The 22,541-nt window shown below is 40.8% G+C and overlaps 1 protein-coding gene across 1 annotated transcript in view; it reads right to left on the minus strand.

The window, feature by feature from the left end:
* Positions 1 to 2,480: 2,480 nt before the first annotated feature.
* Positions 2,481 to 22,541, minus strand: part of LOC137501182 (lysosomal acid glucosylceramidase-like) — a 109,104-nt gene continuing 89,043 nt past the window's right edge. The window contains exons 8-12 of the mRNA XM_068228044.1: positions 15,346 to 15,484; positions 13,064 to 13,105; positions 12,867 to 12,913; positions 5,642 to 5,922; positions 2,481 to 2,658 (exon numbers count right to left, since the gene is read on the minus strand). Coding sequence (XP_068084145.1) covers positions 2,481 to 2,658; positions 5,642 to 5,922; positions 12,867 to 12,913; positions 13,064 to 13,105; positions 15,346 to 15,484 — 687 coding nt within the window. The remainder of the gene's footprint in view (positions 2,659 to 5,641; positions 5,923 to 12,866; positions 12,914 to 13,063; positions 13,106 to 15,345; positions 15,485 to 22,541) is intronic.

The following is a 22,541-nucleotide window of genomic DNA, read 5'->3' on the forward strand; positions in this document are numbered from 1 at the left end:
ATGCTGAGTTTTAATCACTGAAAGTTATATTCACTGTACGCTGGTTTGTATTAGTGATGGGATATTCTATTAATTTTAATGAATCAATTCATTTGATTCCGTTCACGTTACTGATTCACGGCTCATTAGTCATCGATCCTATTGCATCTGTGTAGTGTGTACTGATAAGACAGCAGCAACAACAGTCAATGCTTTTTGCTGCCATCTGGTCTTCATTCTATGAACTACTTTCCTGTGCGTCATATAACTTTCAGATTCAGTACAATACTTGCTTATTATAGTACAGCACAAAACTTACGTAGTTAATAATAACAATAACAATAATAATTATAATAATAATAATAATAATAATAATAATAGTAATAATTATTATTGTTAGGTAACTCAAATTTTATACACTACCTAATGGTTTTCCACAGTTCTCTGAAAGTCGCAACGTTTTTATATATAGAATTAGATGTAAAAATACCTGTGTTCACAATAAGTAGCCCACATATTAAATATAAATCAAATAAGTTGCTTTACGTTGCACTGACACAGATAGGTCTTATGGCGACGAAGAGATAGGAAAGGGCTAGAAGTGGGAAGGAAGCGGCTGTGGCCTTAACTCAGGCACAGTACCAGCATGTGCCTAGTGTGAAAATGGGAAACCGCAGAAAACCATCTTAATGGTCGCCGACGGTAGAATTCGAACCCGCCATCCCCCGAATGCAAGCTCATAGCTACGCGACCCTAAACACACGGCCAACTAGCTCGGTCATCTTTGAAAATGTGTTTTTCTATCAGCAGAGGATTTTTAAATCCTCATATTTTGTATAGACTACACGAGATGTACAGTAACCCACTGGTTTTCTGATTAAACATCTTTTTATTTAAGCTATTGCATCAGTCTGCTCACTTACTCACTGTCCAGTACACCGGTGATCTTGTGATTTGATTTTTGAAGTATTGTGCAATGATGCGACCTACGAACTGAGAGAATATCGAGCGGTTCTACGTCCCTCTAACAACTTTTATGGTTTTTGGAGACGCCGAGGTGCCGGAATGTAGTCTCGCAGGAGCTCTCTTACGTGCCAGTAAATCTACCGACACGAGGCTGAGCACCTTAAAATATCATCGCACTGAGGCAAGATCGAACCAGCCAAGTTGGGTTCAGAAGGCTAGCGCCTCAACCGTCTGTGCCACTCAGCCAGGCTGGGAGGCTAGAGAGCTGACTTTAATTTATTGTCGAACGTCAATTAGTTACAAAAATACTGATTGATTAAACTAATACGGTAAATAGAATAACCTAATAGCCTACCTACTTACAAGCTACTGTAGGTACTTTGTAATTATGTTTTGACTACCTTTTTAACACTGCAAATAAATCCATGTATTATTTAAAACTCCCTGTAAGAAGAGGACAGTGAGTGGAAGTGGGCATTATTTTCAAATGAGCTGAGCTCAGCTCGAGAGTCCATTATAGCGTACGATTCTTTCAATGTACCATAGCTCACTGTATGCCTAGCTGCAACGAAAGCTCGGCTCCTCACCAGTGTCCAGTGTGCCGATAAGGAGCCGTGTGTATCTTGTGTATCACTGAGCTGTGATCGCGCACGATTCTTTCAGTCTGCCATGGTTCACTGTGTCTCGCCGCAGGGGAAGCTCGGCTCCCCGCCAATGTCCAGTGTCCCGCTAGTGAGTCGTGAGTGCGCCACTCAGCACTGTCCGCTGCTAGTCAGCTGAATCGTGTTCCTGTGAATTGATTCACTCGGACACTTGAATGAATCGGTACACCGCTTCGAATCATGTTCTCAGTTGCCAACACTAGTGTGTATAGAACTTTGTAAAAAGGAATACGTTTCTGGAACTGGTACCTCCCTGTGGGTGGAGGTGATACAATAACACCCACGGTACCCCCTGCCTATCGTAAGAGGTGACTTAAAGGGGGCCCAGGGACTTTCGACTTGGGAGCGTGGGTTGGCGACCACGAGACCCTTAGCTGAGTCCTGGCATTGATTCTACTTATTTGCGCCAGGCTCCTAATTTTCATCTATCCTATCCGACCTCCCTTGGTCAACTATTTCTCTTTTCCTACCCCCGCGGTATTAGGAGTAGAGATTTTTTCATTCTTTCTTCGTCTGATTTCTACTATTTTCGAAATGTTGGACCCGTTCGATATTTTCCCTCCAATTATTGTTAATAAAGGATGGTTGCCCAGTTCTACTTCCTCTTTTAAAACAGTAATCACCACTACCGCCACCGTAGCTCCATCTTGCTGCGTCCACTCTCATTGGAGAGGTAAGATTTTGGCGCGACAAACGGCACAAATCCCACACGAATGGGGAGTACTGATAAGGTTTCTGAAGACTACCTGGCCCTATGCTTTTGGATTCCGTGCAGCATTCTCGATTATATTCCTTGGCCGGAGATGTAACATCTGTTGGAAAAGTTGTCAACGATTCTCGGTTGTAGTGAATCTTCTTGGGCGTCCTGCTGTTTCATTTCGTTGACATATGAATGATCCCGTACGGCAGCCAGCATTGTGCTGCTATTTGGCGACTACTTATTAAACTGCTCCCCGTACTGTTCTTTAACATGAAGCAAACTCGGCCCATTCTGACGACTGGAAATAATGTTCCACGATATACACACTCTTCTTTGTTGTGAGAATCATATCTGTAGAAATGAACACAGCACTGAATTCTAAAAACATCAAACTGTTACACCATAAAAAATACGAAGTTTCCACAAAATAACTCAGGGGTTTTGATGTTAAACACTTTAATGAAATAAAAAATTAAGGATATGTGTTTCACATGGTTTGAAAGGTAATGTTGTCAAGATATATTTGCTGTCTGGGGAAGTGGATTCCACAGAAGGGATGATTATAGCGAGCAAGTGGCATTAGTTTAATCCGGTTTTGATCATAACAACAACAATAAATAATCATAACAATGAAATCCTCATCTCAAAATGTTTTATGCCCGCCGTGAGCCTGCGGAGACAGTGGATTTTGATAGCTACATGACGCAAACCATTACTCAGCCAATTGCTTCGTGTGATTAGTGTTAAGAGAGTGATTTCACTGTTGTATTTCCCCTTAAAACAATAATCACCACCAGCACTCACCGAATGGTCGTATTTCTTCCATTCTTTTATTCCGATTAGTATTATGAGGTGATTCTTATCTGATTGTACTTCCCCTTAAAACAGTAACCCTACCGGGCGAGTTGGCCGTGCGGTTAGAGGCGCACGGCTGTGAGCTTACATCCGGGAGATAGTGGGTTCCAATTCCACTGTCGGTAGCCCTGAAGATGGTTTTCCGTGGTTTCTCCAGTTTTACACCAGGCAAATGCTGGGGCTGTACCTTAATTAAGGCCACAGCCGCTTCCTTCCAACTCCTAGGCCTTTCCTATCCCATCGTCGCCATAAGACCTATCTGTGTCGGCGCGACGTAAAGCCACTAGCAAAAAAAAACCACAGTAACCACCACATATTTTAAAATTTATTACGTCTTGATTGAATTAAATATTCAACCTTCTGCGCAGATGAGTGCTAGTCTCTTATTGCATAGACTTTACACGATACATTCCAGGGAAACACACACAAGTAGCTCCCACTGTATGCTCGGAGCCACCACGAGGTACAGAGCTGCTCTGTTACTGAAGATGTCTGCGAATGGCGCCTGGAACCGGGAAGGTTGGCACTATCGAGGCCTAGTTTTGGAGTCAGTTTCACGAACACGTCCCATATTGTGAGAGGTGGCCAATGGGAAGCAATATTGGTACCAGGGTTGACTTTGAGGTTGCACAATTCAAAATCGGGAATGGCTCTTCCTTCAAAGGGTTAATAAAGTTGTGTGAAAAGAAAAGTAAAACAAGATGAAAATGGGAAAGCAAAACAGTTACAACCTGTGCTTTATTGACTTAAATATGTGTTTATTTCAGCAAGTAGTTCTAGACCAATTTTTATTACTTTGTGTGCCTATACCAGTCGAAGATCCTTCAAAAATAGGTAATGACGTTGAGACGAATAATAATAATAATAATAATAATAATAATAATAATAATAATAATAATAATAATAATAATAATAATAATAATATGGCCTCAGGTACTGTGTGCAGACATTTCAATTTGACGCCATCCTGCTGTCGGCTCGTCAATTTCGACGTTCCGTTTTACTCTAGGCCCACTAGATGGCAGACCGAGTAAACCGAAACTCTATTGGGCGTCTATGGCTGAGGTTTAACGAATTTTGTCGCGTAAACACCAAATGTGCCACCAGAGATCTTTTACATGGCGACATCGTACGATATGGAGTAGTGTCGAATGGACTTTCTTCCGCCCTTAAAAAATCCGACTACCTCTGCCGCGTTTGAACCCTCTATCTTGGGATCCTAAGGCCGACACTCTACCAATGATCCACAGAGGCAGCTTAACGAAAAAAGAAAAAAAAGAAAAAAAGAAAAGAAAGGAGGAAAAGCTGTACATCTTCGATCATTTTATGACTATGTTTCGTACACACTTGCCGGACAGATAAACTTTTTTTTACTAGTTCATCTGGTATTAGAATTATTTTTGAATATTTTGGTATTTTAATAACGATTATACTTGTTTGTTGTTAAAAGGTTTTAAAAGGATGAAGTTATGTCCTTCAGAATGTCAACGTTTTGTTGACTTGTGTATTATTTGCTAGGGACTGATCCGTTACTTGTTCTGTCAGTTTAGATAAAACAATAGTTCATTAAACTGAATACGTTGTACTAGCTGAATTTAAATTCTCTTACGAAGTCTTGACTGAGTATTGGATGGTATATTTTGATTCTGCAATTATTAACTGAATGCAATTCAAATTATTCAACGGCCGGACTGAGTGGCTCAGACGGTTGAGGCTGTGGCCTTCTGACTCCAGTTTAGCAGGTTCGATCCTGGCTCAGTTCGTTGGTATTTGCCTGATGTCCGTAGATGTAATGGCAGTAAAATAACTCCTGCAGGGGAAAAAATTCCGGCACCTCAGCGTCTCCGAAAACCGTCAAAGTAACAAAGCCACTGCACTATCATGCCTCCCATTATATCACTATTAATTACATAGGTCCAAACAGAAGTTCCCGAAAGCCGGGTTTTTGTCTAAAGTACGAGTACCTATAAGGAAGGAAGGAAGGAAGGAAAGAAGGAAGGAAAAAGCAATAAAGGGGATAAAAGGAATTTTATGTTCCAGACGGGAGGGCGTGACATTGCGGACCACTGCTCTAGCGTTCATTCTACTCGCATATCGAGCAGGTAGTATTCGTTTTCACAATACGTCGTTAATTTGTGACATTTTGCGACCACTGCCTTAAAGTTTGTGTCAAGATTATTTATTCTCAGTCGAGTCTTCGTAAGTTTCATTAGGGGGAACACACTTTCGGATGCGAGGGTTACGGTGATAAACAAGCAGCAGAACAAGAGAGAGAGAGAGAGAGAGAGAGAGAGAACGGATAGCGGGTAGCTACGAGCGAGGAGTCTGGCAGGGATGAGAGCTCAGAGTGACAAGCAAGATCCTCAACAAACGCTCTTACTCCTAGAGCAACGATTTGTGCATCTCTGATTTACTCCATGCGTCACATTCTCTGCTTTTCAGACTGGATTCCACGTAAGTCTACGTATGCATCACTTACCTGTTGAGTAAAATCGTTACGATTGTTCCGCTCGGTGTAACGAAGGCGACGTTCTCTACACCCTTGTTGTCGAGCGTGATGAGTCTGATGCGGCGAGATCCTCGGGGAACGAACCTCGAGAAATGTGCGATGGCGTAAAACATGGGCTGTTTGTAGAACTCATCTGCCGTAGCGTTCACAATGACAGAGGCGTCGACCACATTACCACTCCAGTTTGGACCTCCTTGGAGATTCAAAGCGAGGTTATAGTCCATCCAACCTGTCGCCCAATGGTTGAGAACCTGAAACCAAGAATAACATGATCAGTTGTGCTAGCCAGAGAATGTACTGCAAGAACAGTAGAATAAGCTAACTGTTCCAACTCTACAATTCACGACTAATTCCAAAGAAGTGTCTCCTCACTGTTATACTCCCTATCCTATTTGCCTTTATTTTTTCTAAGGGAACCACAGTGGCTGTTAAATTTCGGGCCCCTGAAATAGCTCTCCGGAGGTAGTCCCATATGGCAGCCATCTTGCCCAGTAGCCCCTTAGTCAGTTCTCCAGAGTTAGACCGATGATACTAAGAGATCCTAGGTTACAAGTTGTGATCGCCTGAGATACTTCACCAGAGTTAGCCCTATAAAATCAGTGTATCACCATTAGCCCTGCGTCAGCTGCCCAGAATCATTCCTATAAGAGCAATTCATCTGCGCCAGCTTTCCTATTTTCTCTCTTACTGGTGACGACCAAGGGGCCCACTAGCTGAGACTCTTGATTGTGTCAGTTTCCTCACTTTCATTCCTGTTTGACCCCATTCGGTCAGCTCTTGTTCCCTGACCGTGACGGTATTAGATTTCTCAATATCACGCTCTTCATGGCCCTTCTCTGCCGATACCATTCTTTGAATAATGGGAGCTCTTCCTTTTTCTGTACCTTAAAAACCTTAAAAGAATCACCACCACCACCACCACCACCACCACCACCACCACCACCACCACCACCACCACCACCACCACCACCATCACTACCGAATGTATAATTACTGAAGAATTCAGCATCCCTATTGAAGTGTTTGTTCTTTTCGGCATTCTGTAGTTCATTCTTTCTCTCATAATTTCTTCTGTTCTTCCAAATACTTATATATGTCATAAGAGGCTGGTAATCTCGTTATTTCGTTCATCACCACTATGAACACTATCAACCCCTCCTCCAGGCTACAGCAGCTTAGGTACATTTGTTTTGAAAGTGTTCCTTGTACGATTCTCCAGGTCTTGAGTGGGTAACACGTAATATTTTCTGCATCAAAGAAACTTGTACATGACACTGAAATTATGGTCCCTGAAGGATGATTTATACCCTTTTCCAATTTTCTCTTGTCTGTCGAGTCTATGTCCATTTTAACAGATAGTTATTCTGTGCAGGATTGTATTCTTTTTTTTACTTCCATACATGGCTGTGCAAGTCCTGTATTTGAGTTCCGCTTTATTACGCATCAAGATTTAATCTAATACATACTAAACGCACTGTTAAGGAAAACACATAGTCCTACACCCATGCCCGAGGCCAGACTCGAACCTGCATTGAAGCGTGAACCTAGTTAAAACGCTAACACCTTACCATCTGTTCAATGCAGGCCGGGTAGTCTGTTTATAACAGTGCAGTGCTCTGATATCACGGGTGTATTTTTAGGCGGAGTTGCTATGCCTGGTACCATCTGCAACCCTACAGATGGTTTTCTATGTTTTACCGTTTTCACCCTGGGTATATGTTGAGGCTCTTAGGTTAATTAAGGCCACGGATGCCAGATAAAATGGAGGCTTTCTCTCATTTATGGCTGTAAGTATAAAATTGGGGAGTAATTGAGCAAATGTACTCGGATTGTGTCTGTCTGTTAGGTCATCAGCCCAGAGGCTGGTTGGATCCTCAAACAGCACCACCAAAGGTTATGCGGTTATAAAGAAACCCCAAAAACCAATGGCAGCACCAAAATGAGGCGTACTAGGTAAGATGAGGCGTGAGGTAGTTTGCCATTGCTTTCCTCACTGGGTCAGAAAGTACTATTGCAGCACGACTGACCCTATGAGCAGCACCTTTCATAACACTCAGATGAGCTAGTCATGCTCTGAATGTCATTACTCAGCACCACCCATACCCCAGCAACTTCCATATTGTCACAGCCATGGATGTTGACTGGGACTTCGGTGGAAGCTACACTTTACTCTGACCTGTGCCAAGAGATGGATGCAAAAGTACTGTATCCATCACTTGTAACTATTACATCCTTAGCCATTTTCATTTGTAATAGTTACTTTTACAAAAAGTAATCCTTACTTGTAATTTCATTATCCGTTAACTCCCAGGGTTGGTTTAAAGTGTGCTGGAGCGTAAGACTTGGGTCTGGGATACACCTGGGGAGGAGGACAAGTACCTCGCCCAGGCGGCCTCTCCTGCTACGCTGAACAGGGGATTTGTGGGAGGGGGATGGGAAGATTAGAAGGGATAGCCTAGGAATAGGGAACGAAACGGCCGTGGCCTTAAGTTAGGTACCATCCCGGTGTTTTCCTGGAGGAGAAGTAGGAAACCACGGAAAACCATTTCGAGGATGGCTGAGGTGGGAATCGAACACCCCTTTCTACTCAGTTGACCTCCCCAGGCTGAGTGGACCCTATTCCAGTCCCCGTACCACTTTTCAAAAATCGTGGCAGAGCCGGGAAACGAACCCAGCCTCCGGAGGTGACAGCTAATCACAATAACCACCACACCACAGAGGCGGACTGCTTGTCATATAATCCCTGAAATAAAATTGTAATCGTTATATTCTAGTTGTAGCCTCCGTGTTCAGACGGCAGCGCGCCGGCCTCTCACCGCTGGATACCGTGGTTCAAATCCCGGTCACTCCATGTGAGATTTGTGCTGGACAAAGCGGAGGCGGGACAGGTTTTTCTGCGGGTACTTCGGTTTTCCCTGTCATCTTTCATTCCAGCAACACTCTCCATTAACATTTCATTTCATCTGTCAGTCATATATCATTGCCCCAGAGGAGTGCGACTGGCACATTTCCTGTCGTCGCCGCTGACTCGGTCGAATGACTGGAAACAGACTGTGGATTTTCATTTCATATTCTAGTAATCGTTACGTTCTAGTGATTGATATACATCGCACGGAAGCAGTAATGGGGAGAAAAATTAAATGGTGATGATGATGCAGATCACTTTTTCTGTTGCTACTACAACAGAACCAGTAGCTTCACCAGTGCTGGACAAGGTGATTTCTTACATCTCCGGTACTTCCAAATACAGATCATACCGTACTTCTTGGATATAATTTAAGAATAGACAAACAAGCGATAGGGAATCGACCACGTTAGCCCTAAATGCAGAACAGTGCTGATTGACTGAAAGGTCATATGCATTTGTTTGTAACTCTAATGGTTCTCGAGTCAATTGCACTTGAGCACGTGTTCCGCAGCACCTGCCACCCGAGCGTTGTTTGGCGGGTATTTGGCCACTTCCTGGTAGGTTATGCAGATTTAGACATTGGTGCCCGAATTCATTCTCACTCAGTTTCTCTCTGGCCATGAAAAGTTTAAATGTTACTTTGAACGCTTCAAAATTATCATTGAAGGCGATTACTTGTGCTTTTGTGGATCTTCACAAACGGTGGACCATTTACTGTTCGACTGTGCCATGTTTGGAAGCACATGATTCCAACTTGAATGTCATCTAAAAAAAATGTAATGTGCAACTTTCAAAGCCATTATCACTGCCTTCGTGAAGTACAGGCCGTATTGTAGCAAGCGCGGGAAAACAATCAGCTGATCGTTAGGGGGGAAGTTTAGCACGTGAGTTAGTTGAGTTACATGTGAATTTTTCGCTGTTTTATTGAAATTTTTAAAGTTGGCCGCATGTTTACTCAGATATATATCATACTGAGTCGTTATCGACTGTATTATTAATGAAAAGTCCTCAATTAGTGAAGAAAACATAGTGTTATTGTGTATTCATGTGAGGCTATAGGTTAAGAATATTACTCTTCAGTGTTTTAATTTTGTAGTTTATTTGTGTAATGTTATATCCATACAGTAAAATGAGTTGAGTTAGTGCATTCAGCGTTTTATTATCAACCACGACGTGTGTATAATTGAATTAAGGTTGTCAGAGAAAGAAATCACCATGCTAAGAGTTGCTGCATGCCCGGCTGCAAAGCCAAAATTAAATAAGGAGAGTACACTCCAGTATCTGTGTTTCCTTCTGATGAAGAAAGAGTTAGGGTATGGAAAAAGGCTATTACTAGGGAGGAATTAATAGTTAATCACCACAAAGCTTTCCTGAAGACTAAATCCTGAGGGAAATAAGCGTGTCTCGTCCAGATGGTGAGTTAAAATTTCTTATGTCAAAAACATGGGTAACATTAGATATATTTTTATGGAATCAGACTTACGGCTTATATGAATTCGATGTATTTGAAAATTCAAGTCCAATTTATTCATTTTGTCATTTTAGACAGAAATGTATTGTGAAATAACACTGTTGAGATTTTCCTATAAAATTTCTTATCATAGGCAATGGAACAGGGTTATTCCATGAAAATAATTGTATAGGCATTATTTACTGTTTAAAATCTACATTTTTTTAAACAACAACTGAATCTCATGACAGTGACAGTAAATGTTTTGTTGTTGTTGGAGGTTAGCTTACTCGTAATCTTTCTTGCAGGTATTGAATTGGTGGTACGGAAATAATTTGCATTTGTAGTATATTGTATTGGTAATTGTTTGTTTATTTTCTATCAGTGTGTATGATGTGAATGTTCCAGTTGACTGGAAAAAGAATAGAAATCGCAAATAGAACGTTACGGGGAAGGATATGCATTGTATGTCAGAACGAACAAATATTTATGAATAGTTTTTGGTTTTATAAGGTGTTAACAGTTTCTTAACTAATTTAAACGAGTGTATTATTCAAGCGGAGCAGATGCGTATCGCCTCAAGTCCCACCCAAAGCGTGACGTCATCAGAGCTACAGTATGGCCTGTGTATCACGAAGGCCTTGCCATTATACAATCCGTTTCGGAAATCCTGCTGCTACAATCAGTTCTTTAAGTTCATTCACCACATCTTCAATAATTTAGTTTTCTAATTTTGTTTCAAAGACCAACAATTTAAAAAACTGGTCAAAACTATAACTCTAATATACTCATTTACAATAGGGTTCAAACTGTCAGGATATTTAATAAATAAATACGGAAAATCAGACCACCAGAGTGTGCGCAGATTGCTGGTTCAAAATTAAACGTCAGGAGTCTGTAACATCGCCAACCATCGACCCGTCATCGACGAATGTGTTCTGTTAGTTCAGCAAGAAAATGAAATACACGACATATGAGGAATGGTATTTACTACTCTGACAATTATGTAATACTACCAAAACCGGGTGAAACACTTGTATGGTGATTTTTGACTAACGAAAGTGGAAAGGATGGTCAACAGAATAGGAATGGGAGACTACTTGGGTAAAGAGACTCAGAACAAAGATAAGAACAAAGTAACGATTAGAGTGAAGGATATTGAGAAGCAGATGATTATGCAGAATGTCAGATCACAAGAACATTATCTTAATTCTGCGAAATTATCCAAATATGTCAATAAGGAAATAATGGTATTCAAACAGAGGAGTAAGAGGCATGGTGTGGTGGCTAATTAGGTATAAAAATATAAGGGCCAGAGAGAGAAATATAACGAAAATCCTTGTTTATTTTGTGGGGAAATACGGAAACAGGCGCATCTGTTGAGAGTGTGTAGGGGAACTGATGCACTTGGAATTAAGTATTAGGGTAGTGAATATAAAACACATATAGAAACAGAGAAATAATTCTATACAAAAGTTAGATTATTAAACAAAGAGCGGATTACACCGGGAAGAAAGGCAAATTTTTGCATTCAAAAATATATATGGCAAAAAAATAAAAAAACCTATCTAAATGAAGAGTAGGATACATGTTTGCCCTTTGCAAATCATTGTAAATACCTAGGTCTTGATATAAGTAAAGATCTTCATTGGGGTAATCACATAAATATGATTGTAAAAGGTACAGATCTCTGCACATCGTTATGAGGGTATTTAGGGGTTGTAGTGAGGATGTAAAGGAGAGGGCATACAAGTCTCTGGTAAGAACCCAACTAGAGTATGGTTCCAGTGTATGGGACCCTCACCAAGATTACTTGATTCAAGAACTGGAAAAAATCCAAAGAAAAGCAGCTCGATTTGTTCTGGGTGATTTCCGACAAAACAGTAGCGTTACAAGAATGTTGCAAAGTTGGGGCTGGGAAGACTTGGGAGAAAGGAGACGAGCTCCTAGACTAAGCGGTGTGTTCCGGGCTGTCAGTGGAGGGATGGCGTGGGAGGACATCAGTAGACGAATAAGTTTGAGTCGTGTCTTTAAAAGTAGGAATGATCACAATGTGCAGATAAAGTTGGAATTCAAGAGGGCAAATAGGGGTAAATATTCGCTTATAGGAAGGGGAGTTAGGGATTGGAATAACTTACCAAGGGCGATGTTCAATAAATTTCCAATTTCTTTGCAATCATTTAAGAAAATATTAGGAAAACAACAGATACGGAATCTGCCACCTGGGTGACTGCCCTAAATGCATTTCAGTAGTGATTGATTGATTGATTGATTGATTGATTGATTGATTGATTTATCTAAAATATGTAGCATTGTACCGTACTACATCTAGATTAAAAAGAAAGTTGAAAGAAAAAATGATAATTTGTGGAATGAATATAAACATTATTAGCTTAAGTATAATTTTTAATGTAGAAAAAGTAAAATAATTGTAAGAAGGATAATTTACTGTATCGAATAAATGGATTGCAATAAATAAATGCTCTCTCCACAGTTACAGGCGTTTCGTAACTGGGGGATGGGAATGTTCTATTCTAATATATTCTAATTTATGTAACATACCTCATTATACAATATAGTATGTTTATTCAGTACTTTAAATTTAGTTTTGGGGTGTTCTAACCTCACTCTCGGCAGCCCTGAAGATGGTTTTCCATGGTTTCCCCATTTTAACACCAGGCACCTTAATTACCTTCATTAAAGTCACGACCGCTTCCTTACCACTCCTAACCCTATCATATCCCACCGTCACCATAAGACCTAGTTTGCAAGAAAAAGTAGTTTTCACGAATTTAGTTTCACCCTAAAAAAATAGGATTGAATTGTTTTAGACTTACCTGAATAATATGGCTGGAATAAGCTTCAGCACGTTCCCATGAGCCCAGTTTGACCACAACAGAGTCATTTGAAGTAGGAACTAGATTAAAGAAACACCAGAAATAGAATTAGGACAATAAATCGCCAGAACTGAACACTTTCTGTTTTGTGACGAAAACATATTAATGCAAATCATCGAAATACAAAGGTACGTAATAATTAGGGCTCGGATGTGTAAGACCTAAAAATGGTCCAAAAGTGCAAGCAAATATGACATTTAAATGACCAAATTATGACTCAGAAAGAACTAAATATGACCCAAAAAATCACCATATGTGGCCATTTTTAAATTAAAATTCTAAACTGCAAAATTTTGTATTTTGTATTCTTGCCTAATTATTTACAGTTATTTTCATACCAGGTTTCTGAATATTCACGTTTAAATACCGACTGACCGGGTGAGTTGGCCGTGCGGTTAGAGGCTCGCAGCTATGAGCTTGCATCCGGGAGATAGTGGGTTGAGCCCCACTGTCGGCAGCCCTGAAGATGGTTTTCCGTGATTTCCCATTTTCACACCAGGCAAATGCTGGGGATGTGCCTTAATTAAGGCCACGGCCACTTCCTTACCACTCCTAGATCTTTCCCATCCCATCGTCGCCATAAGACCTATCTGTGTCGGTGCTATGTAAAACAAAATTTAAAAAATACCAATTGACAGAAGTTTTCTCTTTTCATATTAATTACTGTAAATGCATAGTTGCCACCAAATCTTACAAATGTGACTAAAATATTACGCTTTTACAAAAAAACTGACAATGTCAAAATAAGACAGAAATATTAATTTATATGACAGAAACCATTTATTGGTGACGAGAATAAGCGGATTTGCATTGAAAACCAGTTAAGTATGCAATTTAGGCAGGGAATAAAATGAAACTTTCCATTAACATTCGAACCCTACCCATAATCCATGCACGGGTTTTAGGAAAAGAAAGACATAAAATAAAATAAATATACAAATCCAGCCTATACTATTGCAATTCATATAATATATAAATACCGACTCGCATTTAAATATGATTATAATATAAAAGCAAAAGCAATCTCTGTAAAAGCAAAGAGGGCCCCTTTAGGATTCGAATCCTCCATGGCCCTACGACTATTACGAGTCTAGTAGGAAGGGCATAAATTCAGTGTTATTGTAAAGAAAAGTGGAGTGCCTTAGATTTCTGTAGAGAGTATTACACTGTTCGTCTCATTCTGCGACCGTGGTTTTTCCATCGCTGTATAAGTAGACGATTTCACTATGTACTTCAGTTCTGGAAATATGGTTGTTGCTGACAGGTGGTTGCGTCAAGTTTTAACTGCGGTCTGTGCACTCTGACCCGGAGCTTCGCTAGAAAAACACTATCAGATCTGCAGGTTTCCGGGACTGGAATTTGGCAGGAGACCAACGTGGTGGGCCCACATTCATTTAATGCAAGTCGCCTGCCTGAAGAAACAAGATACGAAGTAAGGGATCTTCTTCTGTCGCCTTTCCCACACGCTGGTGGTGTCGTGGGTGTGAACTGAGTTCCAAATAATAATAATAATAATAATAATAATAATAATAATAATAATAATAATAATAATAATAATAATAATAATAATAATAATAATAATAATAATAATAATAATAGTGTTATTTGCTTTACGACCCACAAACTACTTTTACGGTTTTCGGAGACGCCGAGGTGCCAGAATTTAATCCCGTAGGAGTTCTTTTACATGACAGTAAATCTGCCGACACGAGGCTGACTTATTTGATAACCTTCAAATAGCACCCTACTGAGCCAGGATCGAACCTGCCAAGTTGGGGTCAGAAGACCAGCGCCTCAACCGTCTGAGCCACTCAGCCTGCCGACGCTGGGATGTACTCACCATCGCGTGTTGCTGGAATGGTTTCTAATGGGGCCTCTGCTGTATTGTGTATATATGAAGAGGAGTGTATCGGGCACAAACAAAAACACCCATACCCCTAGTCAGAGGAATAAACCGAATGCGGTTAAAATCCTTGACCCGGCCGGAAATCGAACCTGGGGCCCTCTGAACCGAAGGCCTCGACGCTGACCGTTCCTTCAAGGGGCCGGACAAACGAATTGAGAAATAAATCACAAAATTAGTATGACCAAACCGCAAAGTCATGAGAAAAAAAAAAGAGAGAGTCTCAGCGCACAAATAACATTACTCCCCTTTAAAGAAATGTCAGACTATAAGAACCAATTGTTATCCGATCGCGACAAGGGAAAACATTGGAAACCTGGACAAAATTATGATTTCTTTAGAGAACGCGAAGAAAATGTATTCATGGAACACACAGAATTTACGCTACTTCTCTTGTTTCTTACGTCACACACTCGCGTCTAATAGTTCAAGCCGTGATGACAAATATTTGAAAACTAAGGTTATAGACACACATTTTAAAACAATTGATGATAATTTTATTCCACTTACCATTGGCAGCTTCCGTATACAACAAGAACATGCCCGGGAAGAGATCATGGGTCAAATCCAGCTGCTGCGGATCACTTACAGCTCGGGTGTACCAATGAATAGCAAATCCCGAGATGTAGTCCTTGGCAACTTCGTCTACAAGTGTCTGGAACAGTGTGGATTGATCAGTGATTTTTTCAGGATATACGTTAAATATACAGCTATGATTTAAATAACTAGGATGAAGTATCTTTGTCATTATCGGCGCTATTGGATGGCGAGGGGGAGGGTAGGATACATCCACAATATCCCCTGCCAGTCTTAAGAGATGTTTTTATTTTATTTTTTATTTTTATTTATGGTCTTCGTCCTTAGAATGTTTAGCCATCAAAAACGTACAATGATTAAAAAGTTACAGAGAAAGAATTGGACAATAATGCTAAATACATGTAGAATGACAAAAGGCCAATAGCTCATTCCACGTTAAAAAAAATAGTATTGCTCTTATGGACCTACAAGGTGTGAACACACCCCCTCTTACACACCCATAATTCCTCATGATTAAGGGATATTATAATGTGCTTTATATTGTATTATGAAATACAGATAAAAGTGCTGAGGCATTTTTGCCCTGAGTTATTAAAATAACTACATAACATTTCCTTTTTCTTAAATATATCCGTAGGGAGGAAGCACAATGGCAGGAACAGCCATTGCTTCGTCGCTTTCCTTCAGTGTTGCTCTGGTACAAGCCTCGTGTAGTCCCTCACTCTGTCAACTGTCGGCAGCTCACTTCTATAGTGAAGTCATCTACAGTATTTATTTGCTGTATTTATTTATTACGTGTGTTTTCTTAGGCTTTACATTAGTGCGTACTTGTCTTGTGTTGAGTTGAGTGAGAGTTGGTTCTATATTGTATAGTATTTGTGTGTGTTCTATTATTTTCGTACTGTACAGAAGTTGTTACTGAAGATTTGGGTGTTGTGGCGTGCAGCGATACGTCATGGCATAACTTGTACTGATGAATATCTGTCGTGTGTTTTATTTATGCTTGGTTTCGTTATTTAGTTGTTCTTTCTTAAGCGCGTTTTAATTTTACCACTGTTTCTTTACGACCGCGTTTATTTTTTTACTATTGTTTTTGTGAGCGATACTACTCACAGTAGTACCCCGCGTTGCCTGGGGAAATTTATTAAATGCAATTAAATGGATCCCTCACCCCTCGAGCTCATAAAAAATAAAAATAAAAAATTATTTTTCTATTTTCTTCCCAAATTTGCCTTGCACTTCAGTGCTGAAGTTTTGTATGTGCCGTAGTTTACATCTGATTCTGTACAAACTAAAAATAGCCCCTCTAAACCTCCCGTCCACTTTAGTTCATAAACATAATTTGCACCCTAGTTTCTTCCGCTTTTTATCTCGAACTTAAGTACTGAATTTCATAAATTTATGTGCTACCGTTTTCCCGTGATGGTGTTGAGCAGAACCGTTCGATATGGCAACCCTGTTGCCGTAAGAGCAATACTGTTTTCTTAACATGGAATGCTGGGCTGAGTGGCTCAGACGGTTGAAGGGTTCGATCTTGGCTCAGTCCGGTGGTATTTGAAGGTGCTCAAATACGTCAGCCTCGTGTCGGTAGATTTACTGGCACGTAAAAGAACCCCTGTGGGACTAAATTTCGGCACCTCGGCGTCTCCTAAAACCGTAAAAGTAGTTAGTGAGACGTAAAGCAAATATTATTTATTATTATTATTATTATTATTATTATTATTATTATTATTATTATTATTATTATTATTATTATTATTGCTATTATTGCTATTATTGCTAACATGGAATGAACTACAGAACAGAGAAAAACTTAAAATTAACACTCTTGTTTCTTTAGGTGCGTAATAAGTATAAAAGCATTTACACCAGTTTCCGTCAAGTATTTTGCCATTACGTTGTACACACGGAGATCTCTAGTTGTTAGTACAGCTGGATGTGTGTTGGGAAAGGAACACGAAGGTACACAAGGGTATCAAACAATTCTGTGCGATAGTATATAGTTGTACTGCACTAGAAGACGGGGTGGTTTACATCTCCTGTGATTTTTGCACTACACGGGCATTGTGCTGATTGGAGGACTCCAATCCTGTTGAGATGAGCAGAGAATGAAGCATGGTTGAATCTCATCCGGATGATGGTGGTTACTGTGCCTCCGGCCTATGTGACGTCTTCACACCATGGCTTGTGTGGGATAGCTGGCTGAACAGAGCAATAGTAATGACCTCTGTGTTGAGTTGTCCTGCTCCACAGAACTGTCCATTCAACATAAGTTTTCCTTCTGCTGTTTACATACAGTAAAAATCAGTGCAGGGGAGGCTAATGAAAGGAATAATCCAGTGCGTTGCGCCTTGTTTGGCCAAACTGTCGACCAGGTCGTTGTATAGAAGTCCTGAGTGTCCTTTCACCCATAAAAATGACACGCTCTTTCAGAGCGATTTCGTGACGGACGCTAATTCTAACATTTCCTATATGTAGGAAGCGTAAGAGTTGAGTCAAAGGTGAGCAAGAGGCTCTCTACTTACGAGCGTGTGTTTGCGACCACAGGGCCGCTAATCGAATCTAGGTTGTACTTTGCTCATTATTTTTGTATTTACTATATGATCTCCGTTGGTCAACTCTTGTTCTCTTCAGAACTCGAGGGTATTACGTTTGCAAGACCATGGGAGTCTTCCATTTTTACGCCCTTCATGGCCCTCCCTTTCTTTTACAGACACCTGCATTCTTCGAAGGATCGGATTAGGGGATGGTAGTCCAATTGTACTTCCTCTTAAGACAAACACCACGGTCATCATTGGCGTAATTAGACTACCAATGACTACCAGACGGTCGCACCCAAATGCAGGTGAATTCCTAACTTTGAAGGTGATTGAAATTACCTCAATATTCCTCCTTTTGTTAGACATAACTTGTTCAAATGCCTTCGCTGGCGAGATGGAGTGTTTGCAGTGCGCTGTCTTCTGGTATGGGCTAAAATAAATTTGTTACTTTCATTGACCTGTCTCAGTCTCATCGTTGGCTTTGACTGACGTATGGGCGATACTAGTAATGCCATTCCTTATGCAGCCAGTCCCTGTTATGTATGATGTGAAAATATCGCTCATAGGGTCGGTTGGTGCATGCATTTCAGTCGGCTTGGCAGACTGATATACAATAGCAACTTCTGGCTCAGCGAGGAAAGCAACGGGAAACGACCTCACTCCTAATTTTCCTAATACGCCTCTTCAGTGACAACTACGCTATCTATGACAGCTGTTGGTGGAGCTGTAGAGGATCAAACCAGCCTTCGGACTGAATACCCAACATACATACACAACTTTTTCAATGCCTTTCACGCGAAGAAATGTGAATTATTTCTGGAAACTTGAGTTGTATTACTACTGTACTGGTATATTGTAAATGGAAAGTTCGTATTCGAATGGGATTAAGTTGCGATCAAACGAGGTTTGAGGCAAGGTGTATCCTGTCCCCGCTCCTGTTAAAACTGTACTCAGAGACCTGCTTCAGGGAGGTTCTGCATGATATAGGCTAGATAGTGGCAACAAAATGAATGGAGTGACATCACATATATATGTTGACGGCATTGTCCTAATGACCAATAGCGGGAAAAACTTGTCGAAAGTGGTGGAGACATGCGAAAACCTTGGTCTAAACTTGTACTTAAAGAAGACCAAAGGCATGACTGTGAACAAGGACCCTGTCACAGATCCCGGTCTCTGGGTCAGCTGAGTTCCGATATAGACCGTCGAGAAAATCATGTACCTAGGCGGCGTCATCAACGAGCACTGGGACCAATCCCAAGAAATAAAGTGCCGCGTTGTAAAGGCCATGGCAACATTTACAAGCTCTTTAGCAGAGAACTACCATAACTGCTTCGGGTTAGTATAGCACGTTGCTATGCGTTCTACATCGTGGTGTACGGAGTAGAGTCCTGGACTATCACAAAAGCCACCATGAGAAGACCAGAAGCATTTGGAATGTGGGTCTACCGTCACATACTTCGTTTCAGCTGGGTAGGCAAAATACGCAGTGAGGAGATATTGACCAGGATGTGTAAAGAAGAAATCTGTGTAGGACTGTTAAGATTAAGATGATCTCCTACTTTGGCCATATCGTGAGGCAAACGGCAGTTTACAGCCTCCTCCAAATAATTATACGAGGGAAGATCGAAGGGAAGAGAGGTCCTGGAAGACCTCGCACGTCGTGTATGAAGAACCTGAGACAGTGGTTCGGACAAACAACTATATCCCTGTTCCGCGTAGACACCAGCAAAAATAAGATAACCGAAATGATCGCCAAAGTCCGAGGACGGATGCGGCACTTGAAGAAGAGAAGTCCTATTTAATACTGTTTTAGAATTTCAGCTAGGCCAGAGATCCGTGTACGAATAGAATGGCTCGTGCTAGCTTTCTGATAATGAGGAATCTACTGTGTGATAGAAGTCTCACTTTGGAGGCACGTCATAACTTCGTAAGATGCTCTGTATATTCGGTGCTTCTGTACGGTGCTGAAACATGAACTCTGAAATGTAATACCATTAAGAGAATAAATGCCTCCGAGATATGGGTTTTCTGAAGGTTATTACGGATCTCGTGGACCGGGCACGCCTCCAATGCTGTTGTACTCAGGCGCATGTGGAGGGAACGAATGTTGGTGTGTACAATGAAGAAAAGGACAGCCTACCTTGAGAATATTATGAGGAATTGTTGTATGTCCGGCGCTCCCTTCTCGCTCCGCCAGCCAGCTACACGCGCGCCAAGTGTCATTCTTCTAGCCTCGACGCGCAGCCCTCAGTGCGCGTGCCTGGACCGTCGTGTGTGTACTATAAAGAGGAACTCCCAGCCTGTCCTGATGCCCACTTGCCCCGGTGTCCAGCTCCAGAATACACCCTACGTCGAGCACGGAGGCTACTCCTCTTGAAAATGTGCTTCGGCCAGGTGGACTGAATTTCTGGCAGTACGAGGTCTCACCTCTGGTCACTGCTCCTCTTTCCCATTCCGCTGCCCATATCCAGTCGTACTATTACATACCGTTATATTTCCCTGATTAATGCAAACTCCCTTGGTTTCGCCAAGTAAGAATTCTTCCAACATTGAACTTGCTTTTATGAACTCAGCAAGGAAGGACTTTCCAAAACATTTATGTCAGTACTTCTGATAGTTTTCGACTATCGACTTTTCATATCCCAAGGACTATCTTTCGAGATAGTAGTGGATGTAAATACTGCAAACTTGTATATAGTGTACAAAAGATAGACTCTTTCTCAAGATTCCTAATTCATTTTGCTTCAAGTTAAATTTCAGTTTTATTTGTGTAAATAGTGTATTTTGCATTTGAAGCGAATAATAAAGTTGTGTTTTGTAAATCTCAACCTTGGTTACAACAGGAATGATACGTACAACCTACTAAAATTGATCCTACAGGTTATAATTGATAGGCGTACACTTTTTGCTGAGGAACTTACGGGACTGGACAGGACTAGATTCCAGTAGGCCTGATGAGGACAGCCGAACATCGTACTGTCTTCGCTGTGATTGTGGCCAATGTTCAGTAATGAAAAAGGCACTACAAGAAGAAGAGCTAAGTCAAGTATCTGCCTTATTAATGATAGCAAAAATACATCCTCACAGTTCACGCCGATTATAGAAAAGGTGGCGATAAATACCTACACAACATGAGAATTATTAACTGCTTTAACCAGTTGCTCTTCCACTAGCAGCAAGCACGTTCTAACTGAATCGAAAAGAAAAGCCAACAGAAAAAGTAACGGCAACTTTAGCAACTCACCTCTTATCCAAATGATCTAAATGAATAATGCCTACGGGCCAAGATTGAAAGGAACGTTTCCAAATTAATGAAATAGCCCAAAGTCATGGGTACCACATCCTGGATATAAATTATAAGTGTATAATAATAAATTCACTGAAAGTTTGTCCCACATTAATGAAAGCAGTCCTAGAATAGCGTATGTCATTGAATACCTCTTAAGTTATGCACGATACTGTAGTAATTTGTAAATGATAAGCACAATTAGTAAGACTTTTGGAATAAAATGACTGACCGACTGACTTTACGTGGTGTATAGACTACATTATCCGACCTGTGTTTATAGATTTCTGTGCCACTATGGGTGGGAGATTTACTCCTAGGAAAGTTGACGTACGGTCCTATCGATCCCTAGGGATATGTGCATTATCGGAATGAAGTGGTATGGCCAGCTTATTCTCTGGTCATGAACTGTGCTATAAATGCATGAACACACTTAAGCGAGTGAAGTTTCAGCTAACGTAGAACCCTCTCATTTATATAAACACAAGACTGAAAATATTACAATCAACCGAAACGGGGGGGGAGTATAAAATTTGGGCCCTAGTCTAGACTCAGTTTTAGGCCCTACATTTATTATTGGCAAGAGTTTGTTATTAAGATACTAAACTCTCACTAAATAAAGAAATATCTCTATATTAATGATATTTGTAAACTTCAAAATATAGACACATCTCATAAAATCACCAGATATCGAACTTCAATAAAGCAATAATTTTGATTTATAAGAAAACTTACCTGAACTCTTTTCTTCTGGAATTTCTGGCATCAAACTGGTGAAAGAGAGACTCGAAGTTATGCCTTGCAGGATATCATCATTCGTTGTAAGGATGCCAAACGAGGAAGTCTACTGTCGGTTGCTGAATATGTGAGGGTAGTTTTTATTATTTTCAAAACTCTGAATGATCACACTCTGCTGGCTTTTGATGGCAGAACATTCAAACATTCTGGGAGCAATGTCAAGATTTGGGAAAGGAACTGTTAAATGTTTTTCATAAATACGTGACCAATAACCCAGTGCTCAAGGCATTAGACTAGTTGTGGAAGTTTACGCTCTTTTCTGTTGAGATCACGAGAAGCTTGCACCCATACAACAGGAGCATTAGAGTCTGGAGACGATCTGGTGAGAGATGGAATGAGCCTTTCATCCTGGAGTGCCAACAGCAGCAAGGAGGATTGCGTCATGTTCGGTCGACTTACGCTCCTGATTGAGTCCTATACAATGTAAGATAACCGGTCTGTTATACAGATACACCATCCTCCATCCTGTAGTTACAGGATTTTCTGTCACTGTGGGCGCGAGATTTACGATAGTAGATGATAATGCTCGTGCCCATCGAGCCAGGTGG

The sequence above is a fragment of the Anabrus simplex genome, chromosome 6 (assembly GCF_040414725.1).
Source record: "Anabrus simplex isolate iqAnaSimp1 chromosome 6, ASM4041472v1, whole genome shotgun sequence".
Classification (NCBI taxonomy): domain Eukaryota; kingdom Metazoa; phylum Arthropoda; class Insecta; order Orthoptera; family Tettigoniidae; genus Anabrus; species Anabrus simplex.